Source organism: Corythoichthys intestinalis, chromosome 5 (assembly GCF_030265065.1).
Source record: "Corythoichthys intestinalis isolate RoL2023-P3 chromosome 5, ASM3026506v1, whole genome shotgun sequence".
Taxonomy (NCBI): domain Eukaryota; kingdom Metazoa; phylum Chordata; class Actinopteri; order Syngnathiformes; family Syngnathidae; genus Corythoichthys; species Corythoichthys intestinalis.
The window spans coordinates 48,441,577-48,455,427 of record NC_080399.1 but is presented as its reverse complement, the minus strand read 5'-3'; the positions used below and the strand labels follow the sequence as shown (position 1 = coordinate 48,455,427).

Below are 13,851 nucleotides of genomic sequence, written 5' to 3'. Positions count from 1 at the left end.
TGCACTGAAAATAAAGGGGCCGAATAATATTGCACGCCCCACTTTTCAGTTTTTTATTTGTTAAAAAAGTTTAAATTATCCAATAAATGTTGTTCCACTTCACAATTGTGTCCCACTTGTTGTTGATTCTTGACAAAAAAATTAAATTTCATATCTTTATGTTTGAAGCCTGAAATGTGGCGAAAGGTTGCAAGATTCAAGGGGCCGAACACTTTTGCAAGGCACTGTATATATATATATATATATATATATATATATATATATATATATATATATATGAAAGCATAGGGTGACAAACAGGGAAATCTTCTCATCAGTTGACTCACTGGCAACAATAGGACAAACAAGTAAGAAAGGAAAATAAATACTGTGCCTTTTAACAAGTGCAAAACTGTGTCCATACATTGTGATCTGATGGACACCCAACTGAAAAATGAGCTGAGAGTTCATAGAGCCCGCAGCCAAATGGTGTGCCCACTGCCTGAGTGTTTGATGTGAGCAGCCTTAGATCAGTCCAGTGAACATTAATAGCAGGAGAGAGGTGTGAAATGAACCACCTTCAAATGAGGTCTATTACTGGGACTAGCCCCCTCAGACCTGAGACAATACTGACATCCACATTAAGACTTCAATAATCGATTCCCGACAACGTGCTGGTTCTCTCTAGCAAGGCCATAGACAAATAAGCAGTCTTGCTGCAGGTAGCGGATGGCTCTCTAAGTACATGCTGCAAATAGTGACGCACAGAAAAGATGTTTACTTGGTAATCATTATGTGCAGACTGTGTTGCAGCAGTAATTATAATCACTGTTGTTACAATTCTCTTTTACTTCCTGCAGCTCAGTGACACAAACACTGCTGTGCAACTTCCCAGGAGGGCAACGGAGTCAGAGGTAGGTTGTGGCACCACAGATTAATGTGTGTGTAAGAATATGGACAGGAATGTAAATACAAACATTAATTGAGCCAACTAATGTCAACTGCAGTGTTAAAGTCTAATCACTTATCATTGTTGAGCAAGGATACAAGTATTAAGGTACCTTATTGTTCTTGTAAACATACAGAGGAAAATTACAGCTGCTCATTAGCAAACTCTAAGGACATGAACAAATTAACAGAGGATTACTTCTTAAAATGCATGGTCAGTAAGTTGCGCCATCGGGAGACATGGTAATGAAGACAAAGAAGTAACATCTGCAATGAGGCCGATTTAAGTTCCTCAGGGCTTGCATCCTGCATCCGGTTGGCATCCCTCATCATACAAATTAACAGATTATTTGATGTCAAAACCTGACACAAATCACCTTTAATGAATCACATGATTTTTTTCTTACCTTGACCTTGCATCAGATTCCATTTTTTGTATTGTCTAATTGATTGATTGAATTTATTTAGAAAACATGCATCTCATTATAGATAGAGATGGGAATTGGGGCACTTAACGATTCAGTTATGATTCAGAGGCTACGATTGGATTATAAATCAACTATTGATGTCTCCCCACCTAGCTGTTTTTAATGTTTCATAAATTAGTTACAAAAATTGTACAAAAATCCTCTCAGGCTTAAATAGTGTACTATTTCGGTATCAAGTTATTCAAAACAGTAAATAAGATACTCAAGTCTCCATTCTGTATCAGCAGCTTTAAACTATATTCAATTAATTTAATGTTGTAAATCAACCGTTAAAGTTGGTAAAATTGCCCCCACTATTGCATTAGTTCCCTTCTGTCTACTTTCGACATGTGAAAGTTTTAAAACTGTTTCATCATTTAAAGATAGATTCAAGTTAAGATTTTGCCGATTTAGGAGTATTTTAGATAAAAAAGTTAATTAGGTTCGATCGGAAGGTTTGCTACAACAGCCTTTAAGATATATCTACTGCTTTAAAATGGTGGCTGCTTACTAACGCCGGCGAGTCTCATTTCGAATCTATATATATATATATATATATATATATATATATATATATATATATGTATATAAAAATATGCTAACGCCGCCTAGTCTATCGTTTCGCATCTAGTTCTATATATACAGTGGGGAGAACAAGTATTTGATACACTGCCAATGGGTTTTCCCATTGGCAGTGTATCAAATACTTGTTCTCCCCACTGTATGTGATATCTACCGTAGCATTATGTGGCATAGTTTGTAGCGGCTGTCGGCCCCAGCCAGGTATTGTTATTATTATTATTACTTTTTTTTGTCTAGTGGCATGAGTTGAGCATGATGTTCCAAGAGAGTCCGGCTGCAGCCCGCCTCTCTCAGTGTTAACTCTCGGTTCGTTCCTCATTGCGTCCCGAAGACCACAATGACTGTGTTTTAGTTCTGCTTTACTTGGCATATTTCATTAATCGGAATTTGGATGTTTGTGAATCGTTCTTGAATCTTCCACGGCCGAATCGCGTACAACCTAAGAATCGGAAATTTCGCATACCTCTAATTATGGATATACAAGAATACAAACAAAACAGGAATTACGAAAAGGAGAAGGAATAAGTAAAAAACTTATAAGATTGCTACCCCTTTATCCGCTACATAATCATTAGCATGAAACAGACAAAACAATTACAGTTCACAACATTTCAAAATGATTCACCAATTTTCTCATTTCCTAATGCCTAAAGTACAAGGGTTAGCATCACTCAACATTTTCTCGACATGAATGCTATCATTCGTTTCTATAGTTGTAGAAAAAAAGATCTTTATATATTCTCTTAAACACACTCAAATTAACGCTTTTCCTTAGGTCCTCAGTAAGTTTATTCCACAAGTCCACACCACAAATTGAAGGACAAAAGCTCTTTTTTGTTGTATGGTGTAACTGCTTTTTCAAGTTTAAATCCCCTCTCAGATTATACCAGGGGTCTCGTTAACCGAATATTTTCCGTCGCTGACCGATTTTTAAAAACGGTGATGGAAAAAACTGAAGTCCATCTGTCATTTTGACAGGTTGCAATTCACACCCCAGACCACAGGGTGGCGAGTGAGCATATTAATTAGCTATTGTCTCTCTTGATGCATGACGTCGTTGGCCTTACTCTGAAAAATGTCAAGGCAACTGGGTGTCCGAAGTTTCTTCAAAAAGCCCCAAAACGACGAGGTGAAAAAACAGGGACTGCACAAGCGGGCACGCAATTCAAGTCCATGAGGAAGGTGTAAGACTCCGTTCAGGCCACAGCAGGTGAACTGTTAATTTCATTGTTCCATATGTAGCCTACCTACTGGGGCCACAGTCAGCTGTTTTTGTCACTGCGGAGAAAAAGTTACATATTCACCTGCTTGATGTGTGACGGCACGGTGTGGACTCTCTGTTAAGCTTGTTCGGACATAATATTAATTTAAAATGAATGAAAACTAAATACTATTGAATATGTTGAAGCGGTATGCAATGTTAAGAGTCTTGTTAGCTCGAATTGCTGTGTCCAGCCACTGTAGCTCGGCTGCTCTCTGTGAACTCTCTATTCAAGCCGGAACGCGCGCGGCTTTTAAGTGTCTCTGTCATGTGACTGTGTCGTAGCCAGTAACGCGCTCCGCCAAATGGACACACAAGTACGGAAGGTGAATTATGCCAAACAAAGGGTCACCACAATGTCATTATCATCATTTTACAAATTTAAGTGACGGGTAAAAATGGATTATGACCGGATTTTTATGACCCTGTCAGTCAAAATGACAGACAACGAAAAAGTCTAGCGCAACCTTTGGATTATACCCTCCTTGTCTATTTGAAAAAGAAACTTGTATATTTCCAGGTCATGAGTTTTCCCGTGCCTTAAACGTGGTTATGGCCGTTTTAAATTTGACCAGATCTCGGAATTTTAACTCCTTGGATTCCAAGAACAGTTTGTTGGTATGTTCAAGGTATCCAGCCTTGTGCATTACTCTTATTGCCTTTTTGTGACGTGCCACAAGTAAAGTGCTGGGATATGTATTGCCCCAAACCTCCACACAGTAGCTGAAGTATGGCATTACTAAAAAAATAGAACAAGATACGGCATGCTTTATAATTTATAACGGATTTAGGTTTGTTTAGTAGTCCAATAGTCTTTGCCAGTTTTATTTTTATATTCTTTATTTGTGATGTCCAATTCAACTGTTCATCCTGCATTACACCCAAAAATTTACTCTCAGTTACTCATTCAATCTCGCTGTTATGTATAATCATCTTTTCTTCAGTTTTTGTTATTTCATTTCCAAATAAAATTATTACGTTTCCATATTTATTGATAATTTGTTTAGCCTGAACTAGTGAATCAGATATGTTAATTCTGTCAGTGCATCATGCATTATATTCTTATTTTTTTTTCCTGAGCATAGGATGTTGGTGTCATCTGCCAAGAGTATAAATTTAGATGTCATACATAGGTCATTGATAAACGGTGTAAAGCGCTTTGGCCAAATACAGAGCCTTGTATATATAAAACAATGTATATGATAGGTCAAAATGAGTATGGTACCCGGTTAAAGTTTGCCATCCATGGCCTTGTTTAGACTGGCAGCCAAAGTCTGATTTTAGCCCATCCAGATTTATGCTGGATGGGCTGGATATGCTTTTTTTAGTCTGAACAGTCACAAAACAGAGATCTGACGAGAAGTAGTTTCATACCAGATATGGATGGACATTGGTTGCCATAGTCACTTGTCAGGTGGGTCAATAATATCAACCTGTCTTAACAGGCCCAGATCTGATTTGGACACTTGCTAAAAATAGTGAGAACAGTCAGCTCTAAAAATTGGATTTGAGGAAGAACCTCATTAGAATGTGTTTTGTGAATTGTTTGCAATCGCTTTGTAAGTGAACCCGCTCTGCAAACGAGCAGATTTCACATCGGTGTGATGTCACAACACGCCTTACTTTGTAAGTACCTGCCCAGTTTGTGCTTGCAAATCTCATAAAATGACATAAAATGTTGTCTAACAAAAAAAATAAAAAAATAAAAATTGAAATAATGCAAATGTAAGGTCACCTTCTACAAATTTTTCCATATTTAGGTCAATTCCTTGAAGACCGATGTTAAACAGTACAAAATGTGCGCATTTCCTGGTTATCTTACAACGGGGTACCGAGCCAGAACTAAAACATACATAACAGCATTTAAATGCATACATTTTATTGTGGTTTACTACTATATTTTTGTACTTGCATGACTATTTCCTGTCATTATCTGTTACTGTATTATTTGTTTCTTTCAACCTCTTGGCCCTACACCTCTCGCTGTGGCCGCCTAAGGGTCATCCTTTTGACTTGGTCGGCACAAGGCGTTGATCCTTTAGGCTGGTTCGTGGTTGATTTTTTTCTTTCTTCTATCTCGATTCTGTCGGCCTGCCACACCGAACCTAGTCCGCATATATATTTTTCCCCTCCTAAGTGTCACTACTCTCAAGACCTTAATTCCACTGCCGCTGCACCAAGCAAAGGATGCTTGTTGGTCAAAGGGTAACACAGCTTTTGCAAGTTTCTTTTTTTCTGAAGAAGCCGCCCTTCACACACACCAATGCCATGCTATCCTTCGGACAAGTAACAAAATAACTAAAGTGATCTATAAAGTAATAAAAAAAAAAAAATCATTCAATCGCCTACTCTCCTCTCATCACAGTGATGCCCTACTTCTAACCCTGACCTCAGCGCAATGCTTCCACATCTAGTGGTTGGATGTCTTTATTCTGGAAAAAATCCCTTAGCATTTTGAAACCAGGAGCTTACCTTGGGCGTATTCACACCAGGAAAAGCCATAGTTCACTTTCTTTGGTCTGCACTAAAATACACTTGGTCTGGATTTTTTGATGTGGTTGTTTTTCACATTGCAATTTGAGCAATCGACCCAGGATGTACAGTATTAGCCATATTCCTGGCTTGTTAATTTTGTGTAAATTTACTCCTTCCCACTAGAGGCTGTAAGCTTTCCACGAGAAGGACCCAGCTGCCACCCGCAGCACAAGCCAACCGCACCCCCTGCTTTCAACGGCCAATCAAATTAAGCGTTTGTCATCCGCCAACCACGCCAACTCTTTTCAACGACCAATCAGATTAAACGTTCGTCATCCACCAACCGCGCCCCCCTGCTTTCAACAATCCTTATTCATAAATCCTTATTTATAGGAATGAATAGATATGTTGATTATGGAGGACATGGCCCTATTCAGTAAGACCTTTTAATGAAGAACCTGATTACCCATGATTCACTCTAACTTTTACTACAGGGGTTTGAAACTTTAACTGGTCTTCCTTATAAATAAAAAAAATTATAGATTTCTTTAGCCCTAAACTAACCTAGACTTTTGAACATTATGATTTATATAATCCTGTCGAAAATTTAACTATTACTAACTATATACTAGTCCTTCTTAAAAAAAATTAGCATATTGTGATAAAGTTCATTATTTTCTATAATGTACTGATACATTAGACTTTCATATATTTTAGATTCATTACAAACAACTGAAGTAGTTCAAACCTTTTATTGTTTTAAAAAAGTCAAGAAAAAACAAAAATCCCTCTCTCAAAAAATTTGCATATCATGAAAAGGTACTCTAAAGAAGCTACTAACCTAATTATCTGAATTACCGAATTAACTCAAAACCCCTCCGAAAGATTCCTGCGGCTTTTAAAAACTCCCAGCCTGGTTCATTACTCAAAACCTCAATCATGGGCAAGACTGCCGACTTGACTGCTGTCCAGAAGGCCATTATTGACACCCTCAAGCAAGAGGCTAAGACACAGAAAGAAATTTCTGAGCGAATAGGCATTTCCCAGAGTGTTGTATCAAGGCACCTCAGTGGGAAGTCTGTGGGAAGGAAAAAGTTTGGCAGATAACGCTGCACAACCAGAAGAGGTGACCGCACCCTGAGAAAAATTGTGGAGAAGGGCCGATTTCAGACGTTGGGGGACCTGCAAAAACAGTGGACTGAGTCTGGAGTAGAAACATCCAGAGCAACCGTGCACAGGCGTGTGCTGGAAATGGGCTAAAGGTGCCACATTCCCCAGGTCAAGCCACTTTTGAACCTGAAACAGCGGCAGAAGCACCTGACCTGTGGTACAGAGAAGCAGCACTGAACTGTTGCTCAGTGGTCCAAAGTACTTTTTTTCAGATGAAAGCAAATTTTGCATGTCATTCGGAAATCAAGGTGCCAGAGTTTGGAGGAAGACTGGGGAGAAGGAAATGCCAAAATGCCTGAAGTCCAGTGTCAAGTACCCACAGTCAGTGATGGTCTGGGGTGCCATGTCAGCTGCTGGTAATGGTCTACTTTGTTTTGTCAAGGGTAGGGTCAATGCAGCTAGCTATCAGGAGATTTTGGAGCACCTCATACTTCCATCTGCTGAAAAGCTTTATGGAGATGAAGATTTCATTTTTCAGCACGACCTGACCCGCCCAAACCACTGGTAAATGGTTTACTGAGGATGGCATTACTGTGCTCAAATGGCCTGCCAACCCTCCAGAACTGAACTCCATAGATAATCTGTGGGACATTGTGAAGGGGAAGTTGAGAGATACCAGACCCAACACTGTGGATGAGCTGAAGGCTGCTATCGAAGCATCCTGGGCCTCCATAACACCTCAGCAGTGTCATAGGCTGATTGCATCCATGCCACGCCGCATTGAGGCAGTCATTTTGGCAAAAGGATTCCAGTACAAGTATTGAGTTCATAGCTGATATTTAATTGAAAGTTGCCTTTTTTTGTATTAAAAAACACTTTTTTGTATTGGTCGGATGAAATATGCTAATTTTTTGAGATAGGGATTTCTTTGCCAAAATTATCAATATTAAAATAATAAAAGGCTTGAACTACTTCAGTTGTTTGTAATGAATCTAAAATATTTGAAAGTCTAATGTTTATCAGTACATTACAGAAAAATAATGAACTTATCACAATATGCAAATTTTTTGAGGACTAATATAATTAATATTTAATGGCCCCGGTAGGCTTAAAATGACAGCTAATGAATACACAGGTGCTGGTAGTTAGGAGGACGACGCAAGACGCAATCATTGTGTTGTGGAATGGCTTTGCCCTCATACGGTAATGGCAAAATCGGAAGGCGAAGGCTTAAACCTTTTTATTCCGGCCTCCAAAGCGGAACAATTCAATTGCGGGGCTTGCTCCGCAACCATATAAATGGAAAACTTTGGCTCCGATGAGGTCAGCATGAGCACACGTCACTACTAAACATTCAAAACAGCAAACATGGCGGAATGTCGGCTTGAATTTACTGTTTTTGTAATATTTTTAATATAAATTTATATAATGTTCACATTGTTGTGGAGTAAAAGAAAAAACCCTGTGGATGCAATTGCTTGGAGTGGGCGGGTGTCTTCTGGGCTGAGGAGGTTGTTGTCAAGGAAGTGCATCATTAGATGTCGCTTCGTAAAACTGCACTGCCCTCCAGGGCCTGACATGAATACTACATCGTTTTCACGCAGAATTACGACATCGTTCGGATGGAGACGGAACCAAGACGGATCCATGTAAATGCAAACATCAAATGTGTCCTGTTCTTGGAGTTCATTTTGTTTGTTCCATAGTGCATGTTTTTGAGTCTTTTGTTTTGTTATTTTATTTGGATAAAGTATTATGAGTTTTTATATTATTACTAATTAGACACTGCTTGAAAATAAACTATTAGATCAGAGAAATGGACTCAGTGTGTGTTCGTTTTAAACTGCAAAAGGCGCACGCAAACACAAACCTCTAATTATCAACCAGTACTTGACTGGGTACAAGGTTTCGTCATGCACAGGATTTAAAAACAAACCTATGCATGTGTCAAAATTGTTCAGTCATTGGACAAAACGGTCTGGGCTGGGTAACACAGAAACATAAGGAAGTAAACAATCACGAAGCTCCAGAGTATTGCAGTTGTGCTCATAATTATTAATTTTATCTAATTACAACTGTTTGCGGGAAATTTGGAGCATCAGAGGCCTTTGATGCAACGTTCGTCTTATGAGGACAGCAGACACGCCGCTCCTCATTACTCCAAGTTAAACCCCGACTTGTATTAGCCAACGTACTCCTTACCACAGACTGTGATGCCAACCAAACAACATTTTCTTTCTATGGAAGCCTCTTACGTGTAAAAGGTATATGATTTCAGCTCTTGTCCGGACCATGGTGAGGACAGTCTTAGCAAACCGCACCATGGTTCACTTTCATGTGAACCGAGACCACCTCTCTGGCGAGGTCTCCGACCGACTGTTTGGTCCGCTCCGTGTTCGCTGGTTTATTATCACACTAGCCCAAAACGTTTTTGGTTTGGTCCGGTCCAAACAGTTGTGAATATACCCTTAGTTCTGCTCACTTTTGTAAGATTGACCATTAAAAGTTTCAAAACAGTGTTTTTCAAATTTTAGAGAATATATAGAGATCACAAATGTGATGTGACAGAAAAAAAAAAGACCTGTTTTGGATTCTGCACCCAATAATTAGTTACCGTTAGACCTAAAAAAAAAAAAATTACATATAAATAATTTTTCAAATCGTTGCCAATGGAATGAACGGGTCCAATCAGGTTATGGTCTTTAATAAAATAGCATTGGTTGAGAATTCTCAGCCTTTAAATATCAGAATTTGATGATTCTCAGCCTTGTAAAATTTAAGTTTTGTCCATTTGGTTCTGATATGGCCGTGCCAGAGAGAAAACGAGAGAATATCAAATTATATTACGATTACAACGCACTCACCTCCAATTTTAGCATTATAAGCCACACCAACACCGCACACGCCATTGTTAGATGCAGCCGCTACCTCTCCTGCACATCGAGTTCCATGTCTAGGAAGAAAGCAGAAATTAAGGCTTATTAAAGACTATTCAAAACAAGCTATTAACAATTGAATACTGAGCAATTAAGACGTTTTAGCCCTGAACTAAAGTAGCACCCTTTTCTGTTATCCTGTTTGTCTGAAGTACATCTCATATATTGTACGTCTCCTACATCTTTTTTTTTTTTTTTTTTGTGAGGAGGGTACAATTGTTCACAGAACATCCATAGTACATGCCCTACACATCTAATAGCATTTGCAATAAGAGGTACAGTATATCATCAAGGCACATTCAAGCATACGGTAAAAATATGAAGCACTTAGTTGCATCACACTATGTTGCATCAAACTAATACTTTAGAAAGCAAGCAAAAACCAAGGAAAATGAATCAAAGCTTGCAAGGATGAGTAGACTTTAATGTGAGACCCATTCACATCACAGATATATGTGCTGAAGATTAAAAGCATTTACAGTAGCTTAAGATGTTAAGAATGTCAAGTGCTTTGATAAAGTGCAATTTCGTGCGTTTCTGTAATTTATACTAAACTGTATGCATTATAGTTCACATGCATATCGTGGTCAAATGTTCTGAGACACAAGATCCATTATAATTTATATGCATATTGTGGTTAAATGTTTTGAGACAGAAGATCTTCAGTGAACGTCTTAGTTATCTCAATTGCTATCTTGTCATTTGAGAATTGAGACTTCAAAAGTATTAAATGTTGAATATTATAGCAGTATGAAGTGTTATTTTTCACACCAGACATTATTGCTGACTTTGTCACACACTATTTTCAGACCCTGAAATGCTAGGCTGTGGAGGAAGCACATGCTGTGTTACAAAGCAAAGGAAGCTTATTGCTGGATTTTCTGTTATGGAAACATCTCTGTGTAAAAGAGGCTTATGCATCTCACTATATAGGAACAGCTTGAGGAACACCCTTTTTGTTCCGTCCTGGTGTGCACCAGTGCACAAAACAAGAACCATAAAGGGATTTTAAGAGCCCTGTCCTCCCACCGTTGCGTGTAGAAGACAGGGCAATAAGTGCCTATGAGACTTATCTCGAATGGAAATAGGAGCAGAGGTGGGTATTAAAGTGTTGTTACACTTATTTGAGTAATTTTTTTGAGAAAAATGTACTTCTAAGAGTAGTTTTATGAAGATATTTTACTTTTACTTGAGTAGATTTGTGAATAAGAAATGCTTCTCTTACTCCGCTACTTTGGGCTACACTAGTTGTTACATTTTTTCCTCTTTAAGGCCGAGTTATACTTCCGCGTCAGACCTGCGCCATCAAGGAAGACCCGATTTACGACCCTGCGCCGTAGCCTGACGCGGTCCTATTGATTTTTCAAACCCTAGCGTCACGTAAACGCATATGACGAGGCAGAAATAGACTGTGATTGGTTCGCTCAGACTGTTGTTTCCGGTTCAGCGCGAAATTAACGCCATGGTAAAACATTATTTTTCTACACGCATAAATGGACCAAGCCAACGGGAGTATCATCTAAGAGCAAGTCTCGTGAAGACATCATAAAGTTTGCCAAATGGCAAGGTCAGCGATTGAATAAAAAAAAATGGAAGAACAACCGAGACGTGTGTTCAGAATCGAGTGGCTGCCAGCTTTTTATCACTTTGTCGTATTTTTGGTTGGTGCATTTCAATATTTATTGTGTAAATATATTTGCTGTGAGTCTATGACTTTTTTTATGTGTCACACTTTAAGTATATGAAGAATTAAGCACAGTTTTGGTGTCAAAAGAGTTGTTTTGATCTTTAATTTTCAATAGCAGACAATTCACACATGATACATCATCACTGATTGAAAGTGCCTCGGTGCTTTTCATGATAACGTTAACATCAAGGCTTCCAATGCAGTTTGGGAAGTTCCATAGATGCCAGAAATCTGCTATGGCTTCCCACTGGCTGGTTGTAGGACACAGCAAAGAAATCGGGCTGGAGGGCTCTGCAGACCTCGGACATAACGCTGGACGCAGTGCTCGACGCCAGTTTGAAGCAGGCCGCTACAGCTAACTGGTTTCCACCCGAGGCTAGAACTCTATGCGGCATCAAAAGTCGGACGACGGCCTCAAAACCGTCTTCTGTGTCGCCTGCGCCTAAACATTTGTAGGATCAACATTTATTCAATGCTGAAGATCCACATTCAAGCGTTCCATCTTGCATTGTTTATTTTTTCTCCGTTAAACTACACTAGAGGAAGTCAACAAGCATGCCCCAAAACCGTACAAACATAACGCCACACCCCTCTAGTGGCTTGGCGGTGAATTACAGAGCAACGCGTCACCTGGCTGGAGAACTATCGAATGTTGAATGACGCCGTAGTTGCTGCGCTGTCACCGCAACGCGGGAGCAGAGGTTGCGCTAGACTTTTTGGTTGTCTGTCATTTTGACTGACAGGGTCATAAAAATCCGGTCATAATCCATTTTTACCCGTCACTTAAATTTTTAAAATGATGATAATGACATTGTGGTGACCCTTTGTTTGGCAAAATTCACCTTCTGTACCTGTGTGTCCATTTGGCCGAGCGAGTTACCGGCTACGACACACTCACGTGACAGAGACACTTAAGAGCTGCGCGCGTTCCGGCTTGAATAGAGAGTTCACAGAGAGCAGCAGAGCTACAACAGCTGGACACAGCAATTCGAGCTAACAAGACTCTTAACATTGCATACCGCTTCAACATATTCAATAGTATTTAGTTTTCATTCATTTTAAATTAATATTCTGTCCGAACAAGATTAACAGAGAATCCACACCGTGCCATCATCACACATCAAGCAGATGAGGTTACATATGGAACAATGAAATTAACAGTTCACCTGCTGTAGCCTGAACGCAGTCTCACACTTTCCTCCTGGTGCGCATGGACTTGAATTGCGTGCCCGCTTGTGCAGTCCCTCTTTTTTCACCTCTTTTATCAACACCATCGTCGTTTTGGGGCTTTTTGAAGAAACTTCGGACACTCAGTTGCCTTGACATTTTTCCGAGTAAGGCCAACGACGTCATGCATCAATCAAGAGAGACAATAGCTAATTAATATGCTCACTTGCCACCCTGTGGTCTGGGGTGTGAATTGCAACCTGTCAAAATGACAGATGGACTTCAGTTTTTCCCGTCACCGTTTTAAAAAAAAGATCGGTCAACGACGGAAAATATTCGGTTAACGCGACCCCTGCGCGGGAGCATAACTCAGGCTTTAGTCTACAATTAGATTTTACTTTTTTGCCAGCAATCCCAACAGCAGCTCTACCAGTTTCACAAATGAGAGGTCGCAACAATAATCACATGACTCCATCCATTATACCAATCAGACTCAAGCTTACCGTTCTATCACACCGGCCTTTTCAATCATGTGGTGTATTTAAAGCACCGTAAAAGACATGGCTCAAAAGTGCGGATTTTATTCTCTTAGTTTTTATTTGGCACCGACTGACCACGGAAAACCAGAGATATGATCCTTTTAATTTCATAATAGGAACTATGAAGGAACTAGTCACTATTCAACTATTCAAACTAGGAACTTTTCTTCACTAGAGGGCACTCATGCTCTTTGGACAAATGATGCTTCATTATGTGGTATAAGTTAAAAAAAAAGATTCTTGATGGTTTGTGGATGTAAAACGTGGTTGGTTATCTGTATCTGCTGAAAATGTCTCAAGCCCTCTGGACTGAATGGTTTTTAATGATGGAACAAATACTGTATTATGAGCCACGCTCTCCAATCCTAATCACTAAACTCTGACCTAAAACTGTTCTTCTCGATCAGGGATATTTATATGCGGATATACAGTGAGGAGCAGAAGTATTTGCACCCCTTGTGATTTTGCAAGTTCACCCACTTAGAAAATAGGTAGAGGGCCAAAATTTCAATCATAGATGCATTTCCACTTATAGACAAGTTTCCGAGTTATGTCCACTTTACTTCCTGCTTTCTGCTCGCGACTTCCATTTTCACGTTCATTGACAGCATTGGCGCTGGAGTGCCAAACAAGAGTTTAGATAAGCGATCCACATTCTTGCAATATTATCTGCTGGTTTCGGATGTAAGGTGTAAGGCGG

At 39.4% G+C, this 13,851-nt stretch overlaps 1 protein-coding gene across 3 annotated transcripts in view; it reads right to left on the bottom strand.

The window, feature by feature from the left end:
- furinb (furin (paired basic amino acid cleaving enzyme) b) overlaps positions 1-13,851 on the bottom strand; it is a 176,674-nt gene that overhangs the window by 70,885 nt on the left and 91,938 nt on the right. For all 3 annotated transcript variants that reach the window (XM_057835926.1, XM_057835927.1, XM_057835925.1), the window contains one exon: positions 9,687-9,775. In XM_057835926.1, the coding sequence (XP_057691909.1) occupies positions 9,687-9,775 (89 nt within the window). The remainder of the gene's footprint in view (positions 1-9,686; positions 9,776-13,851) is intronic.